At 55.0% G+C, this 17283-nt stretch overlaps 3 protein-coding genes across 3 annotated transcripts; 2 read left to right on the plus strand and 1 right to left on the minus strand.

Moving 5' to 3' along the window:
• Positions 1 to 150: 150 nt before the first annotated feature.
• On the plus strand, positions 151 to 9789 carry BCL6B (BCL6B transcription repressor). The gene is made up of 9 exons (XM_012777179.2): positions 151 to 200; positions 752 to 942; positions 1163 to 1384; positions 1493 to 1843; positions 2149 to 2273; positions 3195 to 3350; positions 3433 to 3563; positions 3680 to 3817; positions 4204 to 9789. The coding sequence occupies exons 2-9, from the start codon at positions 764 to 766 to the stop codon at positions 4318 to 4320; spliced, it is 1419 nt and encodes a 472-aa protein (XP_012632633.2). The 5' UTR covers positions 151 to 200; positions 752 to 763; the 3' UTR covers positions 4321 to 9789.
• Positions 9790 to 10855: 1066 nt separating this feature from the next.
• SLC16A13 (solute carrier family 16 member 13) lies at positions 10856 to 14378 on the plus strand. Its single transcript, XM_012777227.3, has 4 exons — positions 10856 to 11439; positions 11585 to 11728; positions 12408 to 13145; positions 13845 to 14378. The coding sequence occupies exons 1-4, from the start codon at positions 11241 to 11243 to the stop codon at positions 14051 to 14053; spliced, it is 1290 nt and encodes a 429-aa protein (XP_012632681.2). The 5' UTR covers positions 10856 to 11240; the 3' UTR covers positions 14054 to 14378.
• Positions 14379 to 14682: 304 nt separating this feature from the next.
• SLC16A11 (solute carrier family 16 member 11) lies at positions 14683 to 17030 on the minus strand. The gene is made up of 4 exons (XM_012777210.2): positions 16800 to 17030; positions 16401 to 16544; positions 15489 to 16256; positions 14683 to 15403 (listed from the first exon to the last, which is right to left on the minus strand). The coding sequence occupies exons 1-4, from the start codon at positions 16999 to 17001 to the stop codon at positions 15168 to 15170; spliced, it is 1350 nt and encodes a 449-aa protein (XP_012632664.2). The 5' UTR covers positions 17002 to 17030; the 3' UTR covers positions 14683 to 15167.
• Positions 17031 to 17283: the final 253 nt, after the last annotated feature.

The following is a 17283-nucleotide window of genomic DNA, read 5'->3' on the forward strand; positions in this document are numbered from 1 at the left end:
GGTCCCGCCCTCGAGACCGGGCCCCCGCCCTGGGCTCGCCATCTGGAGAGCGAGGGAGGAAGGAAGGATACAGACCCAGGCGTCCACCCCACCTCCACCCCCGCCCCCGACATCCCGGCCAGATAAAGGAGCCCGAGGCCGAGAGGGGAGAGAGACCCCGCCCCCTTAAGAAGAGCGGCCGCAGCCCCTGCAGGACGGGGGTAAGGACGGGAGGCCAGGGAGCCGGACTCCTGGGTCCTCGAAAGGGCTGGGGCTTGTTGGTGGTAGGAAGACTCGAGTCCCAGACGTTGGGCTCAACTCGGGATGGGGGACTAGGTAGGAAGAGCAGAATTCCATCGTTCGGGGAAGAGAGGTTCGACTGGGATTTGGAGGGCGATGGACCGCTGGTCGCGTGGGGTCTCCAGGCAGGGTCGGATACCTGAGACTTGCGCGCGGCGGAGCAGGGGGCCGAGGGGTGCAGGTGGGCGCTAGGGGTCGGACTAGGGGCGCTGGGCGCCTGGCTCTCCGCGCTTCCCTGCGAACAACGCAGCAGTGTGGGAACTGGCCCCCACTGCCGTGCGATCTGGCCGAGGGAAGAGAGCGACTGTTAGTTGAGGGCAGAATGGACAAGAGGAATTAAGAGTAAGGCTGCGTGTGCCGGGGCCGGGGCTGGAGGCCCTGGCTCTACCTGCACCTCGGGAGGAAAAGGCAAACAGGGAAGGGAAGCGCCTTAGGACAGCCTGGTCCCGAGCCCTATCCATGGCATCTGCAGGCCTGCGTCGCCATGGGTTCCACCGCTACCCCGGAGGGAGCGCTGGGCTACGTCCGCGAGTTCACTCGCCACTCCTCCGACGTGCTGGGCAATCTGAATGAGCTGCGCCTGCGCGGGATCCTCACTGACGTCACGCTGCTAGTTGGCGGGCAACCCCTCAGAGCGCACAAGGCAGTTCTCATCGCCTGCAGGTTCGAGGGGTGGGGCCTCTGGGGGTGGGGCGGGACCAAATGGAAAGGGGCGGGGCCATGGGCCGCTGAGTGGGAATCCTAAGCGACGCCTTTCAAAAGCAGGAGGCGGAGCGTCCTGGAATTAGGGGCGGGGTGATAGTGAGGAGGCGGGGATTTTAAAGTGGCCGGTGTCTACCTTGGTTCCCCAGCCCCTACCGTGACCTATCTGACCTTTCTCCAGTGGCTTCTTCTATTCAATTTTTCGGGGCCGTGCGGGAGTGGGGGTAGACGTGCTCTCTCTGCCCGGGGGCCCCGAAGCCAGAGGCTTCACTACTCTTTTGGACTTCATGTACACTTCGCGCCTGCGCCTCTCTCCGGCCACTGCACCAGCCGTCCTTGCAGCTGCCACCTACTTGCAGATGGAACACGTGGTCCAAGCATGCCACCGCTTCATCCAGGCCAGGTGAGGGAACCCAGGCTCATGTTCTCCGTGGGTGGGGTGATGCCCCAGGTGTCAAGGGCAAAGGCGGAGACTAGGAAATGGCACTAATGTCCATCACACTTTTCCCAGCTATGAACCTCTGGGCATCTCCCTGCAACCCCTGGAAGCAGAACCCCCCATTCCCCCAACGGCTCCTCCACCAGGCAGTCCCAGGTGCTCCGAAGGACACCCAGACCCACCTACTGAGTCTCGAAGCTGCAGTCAAGGCCCCTCCAGTCCGGCCAGCCCAGACCCCAAGGCCTGCAACTGGAAAAAGTACAAGTACATCGTGCTGAACTCTCAGGCCTCCCAAGCAGGAAGCCTGGTGGGGGAAAAGAGTTCTGGTCAACCTTGCTCCCAAGCCAGGCTCCCCAGTGGAGATGAGGCCTCCAGCAGCAGCAGCAGCAGCGAAGAAGGACTCATTCCTGGTCCCCAGAGCAGGTACAGAATCTGGAACCCTAAGAATGTGTAGGGGCTGGCCTCAGCTAGGAGGCAGAGCCATTGGGCCTTGCAGGCCAGGAGGCAGGGAGATAGGGATGGGTTTCAGAGACACGAGTCCACCTTAGGGAGTTGGCCAGAGAACAGGCTTATTCAGTGGGATGGAACTTTGGCAGCACAATGGATGTGGCTCATTGGTCAATGTGGCTCACTGCCAGAGGCTAGGCCTTTGGCTCCAAGTTCTCTAGTGGAGAATCCCCCCCATATAATCTCCTAACCCTTATCTCTGGCCCTTACCATCTGCCTAGGCTCTCTGTGACTGCTGCCACTGTACAGTTAAAATGTGGGGCTCCAGCCAATACCCCCCATCTCCTCACACCCCACACTCAAGAGACCACTGGGTCACCCTCTGGGCAAGCTCGTCCACCACCAGGTAAGAGCCCCTGTTTCTTCACTTTTCTCCTGTGGCTGCTGCAGGCCAGTTTGGGCCAAAGGACCTCAGGAAAGACCATTCCAATAGTTCCTGAACTTTACTACAAGTTAGAATCACCTAGGAAGCGTGTGAAACTCCCATTGCCCTGGTCACACCCCCTAGATCAGAATGTCTGGAAGTGGGACCAGGCAGCAATAGTTCTTAAAGCCCCGGGTGCTTCCAATGAGCAGTAAAGCTTGGAAATTTCTGGCCTATCCTGATCCATGGCTGAGTGGTCAGCCCAGGGCTTGCCAGGGCCTGTCAAGGCTGTTATCCAGAGTGGTGCAAGATGGGAGGAGAAACAGAGACCTTCACCCACTGGCAGGGGCCTCCACCTGCCACCATCACTATGGAAGAGAATCAGGGATCAGACAGATGTGGAGTTAGATCTTGGTTCATCTTCTTACTAAACCTTCAGCAAGTCCAAAGAGTCTCAGAAGCCTTTATAGTGAATTGCAGAAAAGAAAACCCACTGCTGGGCCAGGCGCGGTGGCTCACACCTGTAATCCTGGCACTCTGGGAGGCCGAGGTGGGAGGATCACTTGAGCTCAGGAGTTCAAGACCAGCCTGAGCAAGAGCAAGACCCCATCTCTACTAAAAATAGAAAAAAAAAATTAGCCGGGTGTGGTGGTGCTTCCCTGTAGTCCCAGCTACTGGGGAGGCTGAGACAGGAGGATCCCTTGAGCCCAGGAGTTTGAGGTTGCTGTGAGCTAGGCTGATGCCACAGCACTGGAGCTTGGGCAACAGAGTGAGACTCTGTCTCAAAAAACAAACAAAAAAACCCAAAAATTAAACCTACTACTGTGTGATTTGAGGATTAACTGGTACCTAGGAAGCCCTCGTTAAATAACTGTGATTGTCATTACCCACCCCCCTTCCTAGGAAGTGAATTTTTCAGCTGCCAGAACTGTGAGGCTGCGGCAGGGTGCTCATCGGGGCTGGACCCCTTGGCCGAGGACAAGCCCTATAAGTGTCAGCTCTGCCGGTCTGCCTTCCGATACAAGGGCAACCTGGCCAGTCACCGCACGGTGCACACAGGTAGGGGAGGAGAGGGCCCTGACCTTGCTCCTACAACTGTCCTTGGGCAAAGTCCCTGACCTCCCGTCCTCCCGGTCTCCAGGGGAAAAGCCCTACCACTGCTCCATCTGCGGCGCCCGTTTTAACCGGCCCGCTAACCTGAAAACGCACAGCCGCATCCATTCCGGAGAAAAGCCCTATAAGTGTGAGACGTGCGGCTCGCGCTTTGTACAGGTACCCGGCCAGCCTCCGAGCGGGTTCAAAGACAAATCTGCAAGAGGGCGGGGCGGGCCAATAGGGAGGGTTTTGTCCCTCCCGGGGGCGTGGTCTGAAGTCTCCTCCCCTCCCAGGTAGCACACCTGCGGGCGCACGTGCTGATCCACACTGGGGAGAAGCCCTATCCTTGCCCCACCTGCGGGACTCGCTTCCGCCACCTACAGACCCTCAAGAGCCACGTTCGCATCCACACGGGAGAGAAGCCTTACCACGTGGGTACCGGCCTGGCCTGGCCTAAAAGCTTAGAATTACCTCCCCTTTACCTAGGGGCGGAGCTCTGAGGGGAGCAGGATCCCCTCGTTGTCCCTAGATCTCTCGGCATGGGTGGTGGCCAGGAAGAGTCTGTGTCAATAAAGGGCAGAGGCTTGGGGTAGGGATGGACAGGTGTAGCAGTTGTGCTCTGGGCTGGGCACTGTTTTCCAGACAGAGAGAGGCTAAGGGGTGGGAAAACCTCTGCTAAATAGGCGGGCCCTAGCTCCTGGGCCGCCCTCAGGGCCCAAGAGCTAATTCTCAGTGGACAGCTGGACAGTTCCCTCTTGCTTGACACCTAAAAGGTGGTTGTGGATAGAAAGGGCCCTGATAGGCTGTCCTCCCACAGTGTGACCCCTGCGGCCTGCATTTCCGGCACAAGAGTCAACTGCGGCTGCATCTGCGCCAGAAACACGGAGCTGCTACCAACACCAAAGTGCACTACCACATTCTCGGGGGGCCCTAGCTCCCGGGGGCCAGGAAAAGCTGCAGGCTCAGGCCTGGCTTCCCTGTCAGGCTTGGGCATGGGGGTGTGCAAGCCCACTCTGGTATCAGAAACTGCTGCCACCTTAATTTCTCTCTGGGGAGAGCAGGGGTGGCAGGTCCCAGCTAGATCTGCCTCTGTTTTGCTGGTCAAAACCTCTTCCCCACAATCCAGATTGTTTCTGAGGAGAGAGCTAGCTAGGGGATGGGGGAGGAGAGAGACTGGAGACCTGGTTTCCTTAAAGGAACAGCTGTCCACCCACGGCCCCCATTGCATTCAGTTTATCTGTAAATATAATTTATTGAAGCCTTTGGGTGGCACCAGGGCCTTCATTCTATTGCATTTCCCAGTTTCCTCTTCCACAAGTGTGTTCAAAAGTGACCCGAAACACAGAAAGTGAGGTCACAGCTCTGCTGGCAGAGAATATGAGCACTTGGCTCTCTCCTTTGGCTTGAGTGTATTATATTATTGTCATAATTTTATCTTTAGAATTGTTTTTTCTCCTGTTTGCTTGTTGGCTTGTGTAAAATGGAGAAAGGGGTTCTCTGTGCTCTGTCCCTCCAATTCTAGGTCTAGAACCTTTATTTGTCTTAGGGCAGTTCGGGGAACTTGTTGGATTGTGGAATTAGGTCTGGAAGCCTCTCTGGTGTTTGGATGTTGTAGGTTCTCTAGCAGGCTAGAACTGGATAAAGCCATTTCTCTTGTCTTAAAGGGTGATAGTAAGCTTTTTGGTGAGCCTTAAATGGAGGTAATAAATGCCACCTGTAGGCTGTGGGTGTAGGGGCTGGATTCTGCATCACTGCAAGTGGAGCCTGGTGGTCTCCTGAAAGATGGTCCAGAATATAAACTGTCCCATTAATGTGGTCACCTGGGTTTGGCTCTGCTGTACCCATCTGTAATGGTACAGGCTTGAGTTGAGCCCATAATCCTCCCACTAGGGCCTGTTATTAGCACTAAGTTGATCACTCCATTGGGCAGAGATCGGAAATTCTTTATCAGAGATGATGTGACCTTTTCTGACTCTGCCCAATCTCTATGAATGTTGCAATCTAGGGGACAATTATGAAACTCTACCTTGTTTAGATGGCAAAGAGCTGTGACCCATCCTTTACTGCAGAGGCATCTGGGTTCGAATGTTCCTTGGGGTTCTCTCTACCTGAGACAAGCCCCTTCTTTCCTTACTGGGTTTTTGGACATCTTCTGGCAAGTGTCCAGATGCCAGAAACTTCTTTGCCTCTAGAGGTCACAGTGCTTGGTAACTTTCTTACTTTAGGAAATCTGGGTCTGTGACCCAGTCTTCCCATCACTGCATTCCTGTCTGGGACCAGTGAATGCATTAGAACCGTCCACAAAAAAAAAAAGAAAAGGGGCTGAGTTTCATTCTGGGTTTGCTGTAGTCTGGGATTATGATTGGGATTGTCATTGGGTTCAGGGATTTAAAAGATTGATTGGCTGATGGGCCAAAGGCCTGTTCTAGTTGACCAAGTTTCTAGGTAGGATTAAGATGTTGGTTGAAGGGTACAGTTTCTGGTGTAGGCCAGGTAGGAAGAAAGTTAGAATGAGGTTGCCTCTAGGCTGGGTAGAATCTCTGGAATGTTAGATGATACTATGAAGCCTTGATTTATACTCCTGCCACTTGTTGCCCTGGGGCCTATTTGATTATGGGACATGGGTGGAGGGTAAAAAGCACTTTTGAATTTGTGGAGTGGAACTTCACTTATCTTGTCAGTACTAGTGGCTGTCACTTGGGGACTAGGGAGAAAGCTATCCTCTCTTTCCCTTTCACTCCCCATTGCAGAATTGAAGGAGGGAGAAGGCAGAGGAGAGATGTTAGAAGGAACCATGATTTCTATTTAGCAGACTGGAAGGGCAGGTGGACAATGCCTGGGAGTTAAGACGTTATCTCTTTTAGGATCAGATCCTTGGAATAAAGAAGCCTCTCTGTGCCACCTGCTGTGTCTTGGGTTCTTGCAGGGGGGCGTATCTGGGGGCTGGAAAAGGGGTTTCTTCCCTCCTGGATAACATCTTAGATTCTGTGCCCATTGCCCTGTCCCATCCCATGAGACATTTTAAATGGTCCTGTTCTCCCTTTCCCTGCCCTTGCCTTCCGGCTCATTGTGTAGGAACCAGTGACTTCATGAAGTTTCTCCGGAGCCACCTGCATCCTGCTGCTCTGAAGTCACTTCCTGCCTGAGGTGTGGAGGTGGTAGGGAGAAACCAGGAAGCCACTAATAATACCAAGAGGCTGGGACCTTAATGCATGGGACATGCCTCCATCACCAAGGAAAATGGATAGGACTTGGGTCCCATGAGGACAACAGGGGCTAGAGGTGCCAGTGACAAGACCATGTGGTTAGAGCCAACATGCCAACTCCATCCATATCTTGGAACCTATCCAGTGTCAACTGCGTGTCTCTCTCACCCTTTCTCCTGTCCTGTGTGTGCTGGGTGCACAGCTCTGTTTTACCCCATGGGCCAATTCTGATGTTACTTCTCTGGGTCCTAAGTTCCTCATCTGTGAAAATGTCAGTTAATGTGGTCTCTGCAGTTCCCACCAACATTTAGTTTGTGGTTGTCTCAGTCCATTTTCTTGTTGCTTATTACAGAATACCTGAAACTGGGTAATTTATAAAGAAAAGGAATTTATTTCTTACAGTTATGGAGGCTGGGAAGTCGAGGTCAAGGGGCCGCATCTGGTGAGAGTCTTCTTGCTGGTGGAGGCTCTCTGTGACACAGGATATCCACGGCAAGGGGACTAGCTCAGGTCCCTCTTCCCCTTTTTATAAAGCCACTAGTTCCCTTCTCATAATAGCCCATTAATCCACGAATGGCAGAGCCCTCATGATCCAATCACCTTTTGAGGGCCTCACCTCTCAATACTGCCACACTGGGGATTAAGTTTCAACATGAGTTTTTGGAGGAAACATTCAAGACAGCATTCTGCCTCTGGGCCCACAAAACTCATGTCCTTCTCGCATACAAATACATTCATTCCATCCCCATAGTCCCAAAGTCTTAACTCATTCCAGCATCAACTCAAAAGTACAAAGTCTCATCTGTGAGCCTGTAAAATCAAAACAAATTATCTACTTCCAACAGACATCGGTGGGAAAAAACATTGTGTACACATTTGCATTCCAAAAGGGAGAAAAGAAATAGGCAAGAAGACAGGGGTAACAGGCCCCAAGCAAGTCCAAAACCCAGCAGGGCAGACAGTACATCTTAAAGCAGGAGAATAATCATTTTTGGCTCCACATGACACCTCCTGGACACACTGGGGCAGAGGTAGGGCACCAAGGCTCAGGCAGCCCTGCCCTTGTGGCAGCTCTTATGTGAGGGTTGGAGTCTGGTGCCTGAAGCTTTCCCAGGTGGGTGTTGCATGCTGCCTGTGACTCCCCAGTTCCGGAGTCCCAGTGGTGGTCTTGCTCCCACAGGTCCACTAGGCATTGCCCTAGTGGGGACTCTGCAGCGGTCTTGCTTCCACAGCTCCAATGGGCATTGCCCTGGCAAGCACTCTCTGCAGCAGCTCCAACCCACATTTCTGCTCCGTGTTGCCATGGTAGGGGCTCTCCATGGTGGCAGCACTACCCCCGTGACAAGTCTCTGCCTGGGCCCGCAGGCTTTTGATGACATCCTTTGAAATCTGGGTGGAGGCTGCCAAGCTTCAGAGTTCTTTGCTTTCTGCAAGCCTGCAGAATTAGTACCACATGGACACTGCCAAGGTCTATCATTTGTACCTTCTGGAGCCGGGGCACAAGCCTCACATGGGGTCACTTGAGCCACTACCGGGCTGGGGTAGCTGCAGAGTGCTGCACTGGGGTGCAGGGTGTAGTCTTGAGGAAGTTCTGGGCTGCAAGCCCTTGGAGAGTGCTCCAGGCCTGTCCCCTGAAACCATTCTGCCCTCCAAAGCCTCTGGGCCTGTGATGGGAGGGGCAGCCTCAAAGATCTCTGAAATGACTTCGGGGTCCTCGGTTTTCCATTTTCTTTAAGAATAGCACCTGGCTCCCTTTTAGCCAGGTTAATCTTTTTAGCAAGTGATGGCTTGGCCTCACCCTTGGATTCCTTTCCTGAAAACGCTCTTTCATTTTCTACCACTTGGGCAGGCTGAAAATTTTCCACATTTTTCCTCTCTGTTTCCGTTTTCTCTACCAGTTCACCATAAGCAGTTAGAAGTAACCACACAGCAGCCTCAGCACTTTGCTGCTTAGAAATTTCTTCTGCCAGATACCCTAATTCATCACTCTGAAGTTCAGCCTTCCCCAAAGCCCTCTGGCATGGACACAGTTCAGCCAAGTTCTTTGCCAGTTTATAACAAGGATGGCCTTTACTCCAGTTTCCAATACCTTGTCGCTCAGTTCCATCTGAGAGCTTGTCAGAACGGCCTTTACTGTCCATGTGAGCATTCTGGTCATGGCCACTTAACCAATCTCTAAGGAATTAAAGCTTTTCCCTAGTCTTCTTGTCTTCTAAGCCCTCATCAGCATCTAGGCTTTTTCTAGCTTGCTCCTCCAAATTCTTCCAGCCTCTGCCCATTACCCAGTTCCAGAGCTGCTTGCACATTTTCAGATGTTTGTTGCCAGTAACACCTCACTTCTCGGTACCAGTTTTCTGTCTCAGTCCATTTCTCTGTTGCTTACAACAGAATACCCGAAACTGGGTAATTTATAAATAAAAGGAATTTATTTCTTACAGTTATGGAGGCCAAGAAGTCCAGGGTCAAGGGGCTGCATCTGGCGAGAGTCTGCTTGCAGGTGGGGGCTCTCCCAAGGCAGCACAGGGTATCGCATGGTGAGGGGCTGAGCGTGCTAATGTTCTAGCTCAGGTCTCTTCCTCTTCTCATAAAGACACCAGTCCCACTCCCATGGTAACCCATTAATCCATTAACCCATGAATCCATTGAGCAGCACAGAGCCCTAATGATCCTATCACTCTTAAAGGCCCCACCTCTCAATGCTGCTACATTGGGGATTAAGTTTCAACATGAGTTTTTGAAGGGGACATTCAAAACAGCAGTGGTTTTGTTTCTCAATCTTTTAAAACCTATGACCTGGATTAGATTTTAAAAAAAAAAAAACAAAAACTAAACTAAAACCTCCTTTCACCTCCCATTACAGTTTATCCCCTGTTGAAAATAAGACCAGCTAATATTAGTTATCTCCTGCTACATGTCAGACCCTAAACTAAGCATTTCAGTGCATAGATTTTCTAACTTAACCCCCCTGGCAACCCTAAAAAAGTAGGTACTGTTATTATCCCCTATGTGCAGATGTGGAAAACAACTGAGAGCTTCAATATCTTGACCCCTGAAGTTAATAAGTAATGAAGTTAAGATTGGAACTGTGATCTAATTCTAAAGACTGAGCTCTTAACCGCTATATAATACAGCCACACTAATTTCTGCATCTTTGGCATATTCCCCACTGGCCAACATTTGACTCTATCTGCCAAAAATATATATATATATATATATATATATATATATATATATATATATATATACATATGTGTATGTGTGAGTGTGTGTGTGTATATATATATATGGTTTCTTGGTATGATTTTTATTTACGACATATAGAATTATAAGTCTCAATATGCTTTTTATGACTACGCAGCCTCCCTCCCCACTCCCATCTTCTTTCCCCACTAGTCTGGGTGTGAGCCTTTGAGTCCAAGGTTTTAAGGTCAGGGTCCTGGAGAGCTTGACTTATAATGAAGGTACAGGAAACCCAAGCCATTAGTGCTATGGGGCCTGGGGAGGAGGATCAGGGAATGCTTGCTCGGGGTCTGAGGACTGGCTGGGTAGGAGAGGCTGACTGCTCCAGTAGCCAGAGCCATAGTTTGTCTTCAGTCTATTCCATCGTTAGATCAAAAAAGGTGGTTAGGAAGTGGTTGTTACTAGAGGGCAGAGGAAAAGGTTCCAGCCCCACTGAGGAAGAGGTAGGTGGTGCTGGTGGGGCCCTGTATGAGCTCACAGCCGCCCTTCCTCTCCCCAGTTATTTTTGGCCTCTGTGACCTGCAGGTTTCCTGTTAGAAACTGAAGTGACAGGAACGAGTTCCTATTGCAGAAATGAAAGCCAGGAGGCCACCAACCCATTCTCCTTCTCTCTTCCTTTGGCCTAAGAACCTCTCAAGTATCCAAGCGCTCCGCCAGGTTATTTCGTTTAAGCCGCATCTCATGACCCCTCCTTCGCTGCCCCACGGCCTTGCAACTCCTGGACGCCTCACTGAGCGAGTAATTACTTTCCCCTCCAGAAGCAGTGTACCCACCACCAACCCTTCCGTGTGGATCTGGGTGCTGAAATGTGGTCGAGTCGGCCTGCAAGGTGACTAGGAGACCCTGGCAGCTGCCCGGGTGGCCCCTGCATCACGTGGGGCCCTACCTAATGCCTCTCCTTACGCATGCGCCCCACTCACTGCCCCCCGTCCAGAACAAAGCGTAAATCCCGCCCTGCCCTCTGGCTCCGCCCCCCGCTCAGGAATCCCGCGTCCTCATTGGTGAGCTCTGGACGTGCCTGTTAGCCGGCGTGGCCACGGGCTGACACCCCCAGTGATAAAATAGATAATGCACACCCGGACTGGTGCGCCCGCGGGGTGTGGCCCGAGCCCAGGTACGCTCCCCGGCTCCTAGCCGGACCTTGGAGCCGGGCGATCCCGCCCAGCCCCGACTCCGCGGCCAGCCGGCGGAGCCACGCCCCCCGCGCGCCTGCCTGGGCCGCGCCGGCCTGCTCGCCGGTGCTACGTCGCCCCCGGGGGAGCGCGGGCGCCTCTCCCGCCCGTCAGTGTCTCCTCGCCACCAGCCTCTGCGCCGGGCCGCCCGCGGCGTGGCTGGGTGGGCAGAAGCCGAGTGCCCGGAGCCCGGCGGCCGCGGGGGCGCTCAGTGGAGCAGCCCTGTCGCCGCCCCCATGGCGAGCAGGGCCGAGCCCCCCGACGGGGGCTGGGGGTGGATGGTGGTGCTCTCGGCGTTCTTCCAGTCGGCGCTGGTGTTCGGGGTGCTCCGCTCCTTTGGCGTCTTCTTCGTGGAGTTCGTGGCGGCGTTCGGGGAGCAGGCGGCGCGCGTCTCCTGGATCGCCTCCATCGGAATCGCGGTGCAGCAGTTTGGGAGTGAGTGCTGCCCCTGGATGCCGCGTCCTGCGACCCTCGGAAAGGAGAGGGGATGCGGGCGCAGGAAAGGGCAAGAGCGGGGGGCAGGGCTGTGCTAGGGGGTGACGACGGAGATCTTCCCGAAGAACCCCTTCCACTTCCCCAGGCCCGGTAGGCAGTGCCCTGAGCACGAAGTTCGGGCCGAGGCCCGTGGTGATGACCGGAGGCCTCTTGGCTGCGCTGGGGATGCTGCTCGCCTCCTTTGCTACCTCTTTGACCCACCTATACCTGAGTATTGGGCTGCTCTCAGGTGAGACCCTGGATGAGAGCTGGAGAGTCAAATGCTTAGATCTTTGGCGTCTTGATTTTCAACTTCCTCCTGCTCTTTCCTAAAGGCTTAGGAAGAAGCTGAGGGAAAGTTTGGCTAGCACTCCTGCCCCGAGGGAATTTTTAAGAGGGATGATTAAATTGATAAACGTGGTGACGAATTAGGAAATTCTAAGATGGTGAAACCAGATATACAAGCCCAGGGCTAGTGGGACTGGAGTGTAAAAGGAAGGATTACTGTAAAATTGTGCTAGGTACTGTGGCTGTGAAATAAATATCGTTATCCTATTGACAGTCAAACAAAGGCTTTAAAAGCTTACACAACTTGGCAAGTGAAGGTCACACAGCTAGAAATGGTAGAGCCAGGGTATAACTCCAAAGCTCTGTGCTAGTTGCTTTACAAACATTCTCTCTAATCCTCCACAGTCCCAAAAAGTATATGACCCCGATTTTGCAGATGATTTTGCAGATCAGGAGATTGAGGCTAGGAGAGTAAGTAAAACACACAAGGTCACACAGATAGAAAGTGTCAGAGCCAGGATTGTAACCCAGGTCTGCAGGACTACAAAGCAAGTGCTACCTTCTGCTGCTGGGCAGTTGGGATTACTGGATGCCATGAGCTCCCTAAGAGTCCCCAACTCCCGTTTCTTCCTTTTTGACAGGTTCTGGCTGGGCCTTGACCTTCGCTCCAACCCTGGCCTGCTTGTCCTGTTACTTCTCTCGGCATCGATCCCTGGCCACCGGGATGGCACTGACAGGCGTGGGCCTCTCCTCCTTTGCATTTGCCCCCCTTTTCCAGTGGCTGCTCAGCTACTATGCCTGGCGGGGGGCCTTACTGCTGGTGTCTGCCCTCTCCCTCCACCTGGTGGCCTGTGGTGCTCTCCTCCGCCCACTCTGCCTGGCTGAGGACGCTGCTGTGGGTGGCCCTTGGGCCCAACTCACCTCCCTCCTCCATCATGGCCCCTTCCTCCGTTACACTGCTGCCCTCACCCTGATCAACACTGGCTACTTTATTCCTTATGTCCACCTAGTGGCCCATCTCCAGGACCTGGGTTGGGACCCACTACCCGCTGCCTTCCTCCTCTCAGTGGCTGCTATTTCTGATCTCGTGGGGCGTGTGGCCTCTGGGTGGCTGGGAGATGCAGTCCCAGGGCCTGTGGCACGACTCCTGATGCTCTGGACCACCTTGACTGGGGTGTCACTAGCCCTGTTCCCTGTAGCTCAGTCTCCCACAGCCCTGGTGGCTCTGACTGTGGCCTACGGCTTCACATCAGGGGCCCTGACCCCAGTGGCCTTCTCCGTGCTACCTGAGCTGGTAGGGACTGGAAGGATTTACTGTGGCCTGGGACTGCTGCAGATGGTAGAGAGCCTCGGGGGACTGCTGGGGGCTCCTCTGTCAGGTAAAGGAAATGGGGTTACCAGGTGGGCCAGGGCTTCAATGTTGCACAATTGGGGGAGGGAACTGTTCCCCTTACAGAAGATGTGAATATTGCCCTCTGGTATGGTAAAGTACACACTCTGCATGGCCAATCATAGCAGCCATGAAATGGGTCCATGGGGCAGAGAACTTGGGGCTGGGAAGGTCTGAGTGGAAGACAAAGAGGAGCTAAGTGGAACTCTTGGCAGGGTGCCTACAGCTTGGGTTTTCTGAGGACCTGGCTGAACCTGGCCAGACATAGTGTCTTCCCTTTCCTTTGGCTCACTGGGCCCCAGCCCAGGTGTCTGGGCCTCCTGGTCAAAGTTCTACAGGCTCAAGGTGCCAGAACTTTCAGACCTTTAACGTTTTTCTTTCACCCATTAACTGAAGGTGTAGAAGGGTCACAGTTGCCAGAAAGAAAAGCACAGGTGCTTGACTCCTTCTGGATCTCCAGCTCCCTGAGGGCTTGTTTGGAGGTCCTTACTGAAGGCAGGAAGGTAGTTGAAATTACCTTTTGAGACCCCTTTGGGAAACCAGAGTTCTCATGTTCATCCAACCCTACCTTGGGAGCTCTATCTCCTTCAAGACGATGGGTATATTCCCTCCACCCAAAAATGTGACTGAGCCATCAGCCCCAGCAAACAGATCACTCATGTGTATTATTTTTCCCTCTTGAACCTAGGCTACCTCCGGGATGTGACAGGCAACTACACAGCTTCATTTGTGGTGGCTGGGGCCTGCCTTCTTGCAGGGAGTGGAGTTCTCATCACTCTGCCCCACTTCTTCTCCTGCGCCTGCTTCTCAGCTACCACATCAAGGCCCCAGGAACTTGTAACAGAGGCGCTGGCTACCAAAGTCCCCCTGCCCAAGGAGGGACTGGGAGAAGACTGAACTCCACAAAGAGGCAGTCATGCCCAGAAAGCCAGAGCTTGACAGCTCCAGGTCTGCCCCATTTTGGCATCCCTAGAACCATAGTGCCTTACGATTCTTAATCTGCTTGCCCCCAGAGCAGGCCTGGGGCTCCTGCAGTGTGTGTGCCAATCCTTTGTATTTTGTTTATTTCTCCTCCTTTGCACCTTTTCTTGTTTATATGCTTTTTTCTTTTATTTTTTCCTCCAACCTTTTCTAAAAGATCTAGGAGTTTTGAAGGGTCCAAGAGTTCCTGCTCCACAACTATGAAAATCAAAGACCAAGACTTATCACATTTTACATACAATCTCTAGTATTGCCTCCTAAGTTTCTTCTGTGAAGACAGATGTTTGGGAAACAAGAACATCAGATGTTTGGGAAACAAGAAACAAGAATTGTCCCCTTGAGATAAAACTGAATAAGAAAATAATCATAACCTCAAAAAGAGCTGGGGCCCATATGCTTGGCTTGGCTGGCTGGAGTCATGACTAGGAGTAGGGAGGGGGTATCCAGACGCTCTGGTGACCTAAAGCATTTTAAGCCTGGACTCTGCTCCCTGGGCCACAGTACCTCCCACCCACCCACCAACTTCCTCTTCCCCAATCCTTATGACTTAGAAAAGAAATGGAAAGAATGGTGAGAATATGGGGTATATGTGAAGGGGAGAAAGCTGATAAATCTGAAGTCTGGGCCTAGGATTCTTATATTTCTCTCAGGCCAATAGAAGGAGATTGACATGCAGGAGAGAGAATGAGAGGTGTGTGTACTAGGGTAAGGAAAATGAGGATGGGGCAGATAGCACCCATGAGCACCTTCTACCCACAGCAACAAACAAACTGACTGGCAGATAACTTCTCAAAGATTGCCCGTTATGGCAAGGACTTGGGCAAAGAGCAATGGATTGGCTGGAAGGACAGGTACCCTTCCTCACCCTCAGGGCTTACTGGGATCCTGTTCCTGGCAGCCAGCCTTTTCTGATATTTTTTTGATACTGAAGCAGAATGTTTTGAGGGTCCTAGACTGGCTGACAGTTGGAGCTCTCAGGAAAACTGGATAAGAATTCTTTATTGGGGCAAGGACTCAAACAAGGAAATGATCAACAAGTGGCGTCCAGAGTGGAGCGAGGGCCTGCTGGGGAGAGCAGGGCAACCTGGGGGACTGGGACTGGGAGCAGCTCCCCCATCTCAGGAGGAGGAGTGGCTGGAGGTGAGGCTGGACGGCAGGAGGGCAGCGCCCTGGGCAGCCCCATGTAGATGAAGCTGCCGGCGAGGATGAAGGAGCCGCACACGAGGAAAGAGGCAGTGAAGTCTCCTGTCTCATCCCTGAGGAAGCCTGAGGATGGGCGAAGGAATGTAGAGGCCTGGGACCCAAGTGGCAGAGGACAGCTGTAATCGGATCTGCGGGCTCAGGCCCTTACCTGACAAGGGGGGACCCAGCAGCCCCCCGAGGCTCATCAGCATCATCACCAGCCCGGTGGCCTGCACCACACCTCCGAGGCCCACCAGCCCTGGGAGCACGCCGAAAACCAGCGGGGCGTAACTCCCGGCGCTCAGCCCGTAGGCCCCAGCCGCGGCCAGCAGGGGGCCCCCCCAGCCCCCCTCGCTCCCCGCCACAGGCACCAGTCCCACCACTAGCAGCCCCAGCCCTGTCAGAGCCCCGAACACGGCCAGCAGCCGCGGGAGGGGCACCCAGCCCTGGTCCGCCAGCCACCCGCAGACCAGCCGGGCGCCCGCATCGCCCACCGCAGCCACCGCCACCACCAGCGCTGCGCCGTACCCCCCCAGGCCCCGGTCTAAAGCGTGGGGGGCCAAGTGCACGTAGGGAACGAAGTACCCGCCCCCAACCAGGGCGGTGCCCAGAGCGAAGACCGAGAAGGCCCGATGTGTGAAGAGACCCAGGCCGAGGGCGGCTAGGGGGCCGCGGGGTGGGGCCGGGGGGTCGCCAGGGAGGGTCAGAGGTCGCAGCAGGGCGCCACAGGGGGTGAGGTGCAGGGTGAGGGCGCCAAGGAGGAGGAGGGCGCCCCGCCAGCCGAAAGTATCGAGGAGGAATTGCAAGGCGGGCGCCAGGAGCAGCGAGGAGGCCCCGTTGCCCGTGAGCGCCAACCCCACGGCCAAGACTCGACGGCGGGAGAAGTAACGCGACAGGGTGCCGAGGGCGGGAGCGAACGCCAGGGCCCAGCCGGAGCCTGCGAATGAACAGGGCGCGAGGAGGGTGGGTACCGGGGATGCCCGCCTGCTTCCCGCGGAGCCTCCGCCGCGTTCTCTCCTCCAGCCCGCAGCAAGCTCCCCTCCCCCTTCTCCCCTGAAGACCCCGCGCCCACGCCCCTCACCTGCGAGGAGGCCCAGGCCGAGGTAGACATGCGCCAGACTGCGGGCGAAAGCCGAGCAGACGAAGCCCAGCGAGGTGAGGACGCCCCCAACCATCACCACCGGGCGCGCCCCCCAGCGTGTGCTCAGGGCGCTGCCCACTGGGCCTAGGAGGGGGCTCAGTTAACGGAAGACACCCCCCTTGTCCCCAAACGCTGACATCTCCCATCAGCTGCTCGCCTGGCTCAAAACTCCACCCTCGGGCCAACAGGTCCTCCCCTTGACCTCAAGATCCACTTTTTTCTGGAACTTGGCTCCAAAGGTCGCCCCTCCTCAGGGGGTCTGGTATCAGGTGGGCCTCCCGCCACCGCATTCAAGGCCTCGCCACCCGGTTCCCGCCTCCCGCCTGGGGCCCCCCTCACTGGCTGCCTGCTGTACGGCCAGGGCCAGGGCGCTGACCCACGCGGTCTCCTGGGCGCTTCGGTCAAAGTGCTCGGCGAGGTCAGGGAGGGCAAGGCCCAAGGAGCGCAGCAGCCCGTAGGAGAGCCCGTTCACTGCGAAGCCTGTGGCTGCCACCACCCAGCCCCAGCCCCCGTCCGGGGGTCCGGCGGGCCTGGGGGTCATCGCCGTCCGGCTGCGGTGGGGAAACACCTGTGAGCGAGGGCTCCGCGTCCTTGCCTCCGCTAGGGAGCTGACAGCCCTGAGATCCAGCCTCTGGCCGCTTGCCCAGGGTGGGCACGGCACCGGGCACGGTGGTGCGGGGGCGGAGGGAGCGGGCCTGGGGACAGAATCCTGGGTCCGCGTGAGGGACCGGGACGGGGCCTGCCGGATGCCCCAGGCCGGGGGCTCCCCCTCCCACAAGCCTGCTAGTCCCCTTACCCGACCTCTCTGGGCGATGGGGGGAGG

This window comes from Microcebus murinus, chromosome 18 (assembly GCF_040939455.1).
Source record: "Microcebus murinus isolate Inina chromosome 18, M.murinus_Inina_mat1.0, whole genome shotgun sequence".
NCBI lineage: Eukaryota > Metazoa > Chordata > Mammalia > Primates > Cheirogaleidae > Microcebus > Microcebus murinus.

Bases quoted from the DNA above. Each gene is read 5' to 3' on its own strand.
- BCL6B (XM_012777179.2), top strand. From the start codon at position 764: ATGGGTTCCACCGCTACCCCGGAGGGAGCGCTGGGCTACGTCCGCGAG. The intron at 1,844-2,148 runs GTACAGAATCTG...CCATCTGCCTAG, and splicing joins ATTCCTGGTCCCCAGAGCAG to GCTCTCTGTGACTGCTGCCA. The intron at 2,274-3,194 runs GTAAGAGCCCCT...CCCCCTTCCTAG, and splicing joins GCAAGCTCGTCCACCACCAG to GAAGTGAATTTTTCAGCTGC.
- SLC16A13 (XM_012777227.3), top strand. From the start codon at position 11,241: ATGGCGAGCAGGGCCGAGCCCCCCGACGGGGGCTGGGGGTGGATGGTG. The intron at 11,729-12,407 runs GTGAGACCCTGG...CCTTTTTGACAG, and splicing joins GAGTATTGGGCTGCTCTCAG to GTTCTGGCTGGGCCTTGACC. The intron at 13,146-13,844 runs GTAAAGGAAATG...TCTTGAACCTAG, and splicing joins GCTGGGGGCTCCTCTGTCAG to GCTACCTCCGGGATGTGACA.
- SLC16A11 (XM_012777210.2), bottom strand. From the start codon at position 17,001: ATGACCCCCAGGCCCGCCGGACCCCCGGACGGGGGCTGGGGCTGGGTG. The intron at 16,257-16,400 runs GTGAGGGGCGTG...GTTCATTCGCAG, and splicing joins CGGCCTGGGCCTCCTCGCAG to GCTCCGGCTGGGCCCTGGCG. The intron at 15,404-15,488 runs GTAAGGGCCTGA...GCCCATCCTCAG, and splicing joins GCTGGGTCCCCCCTTGTCAG to GCTTCCTCAGGGATGAGACA.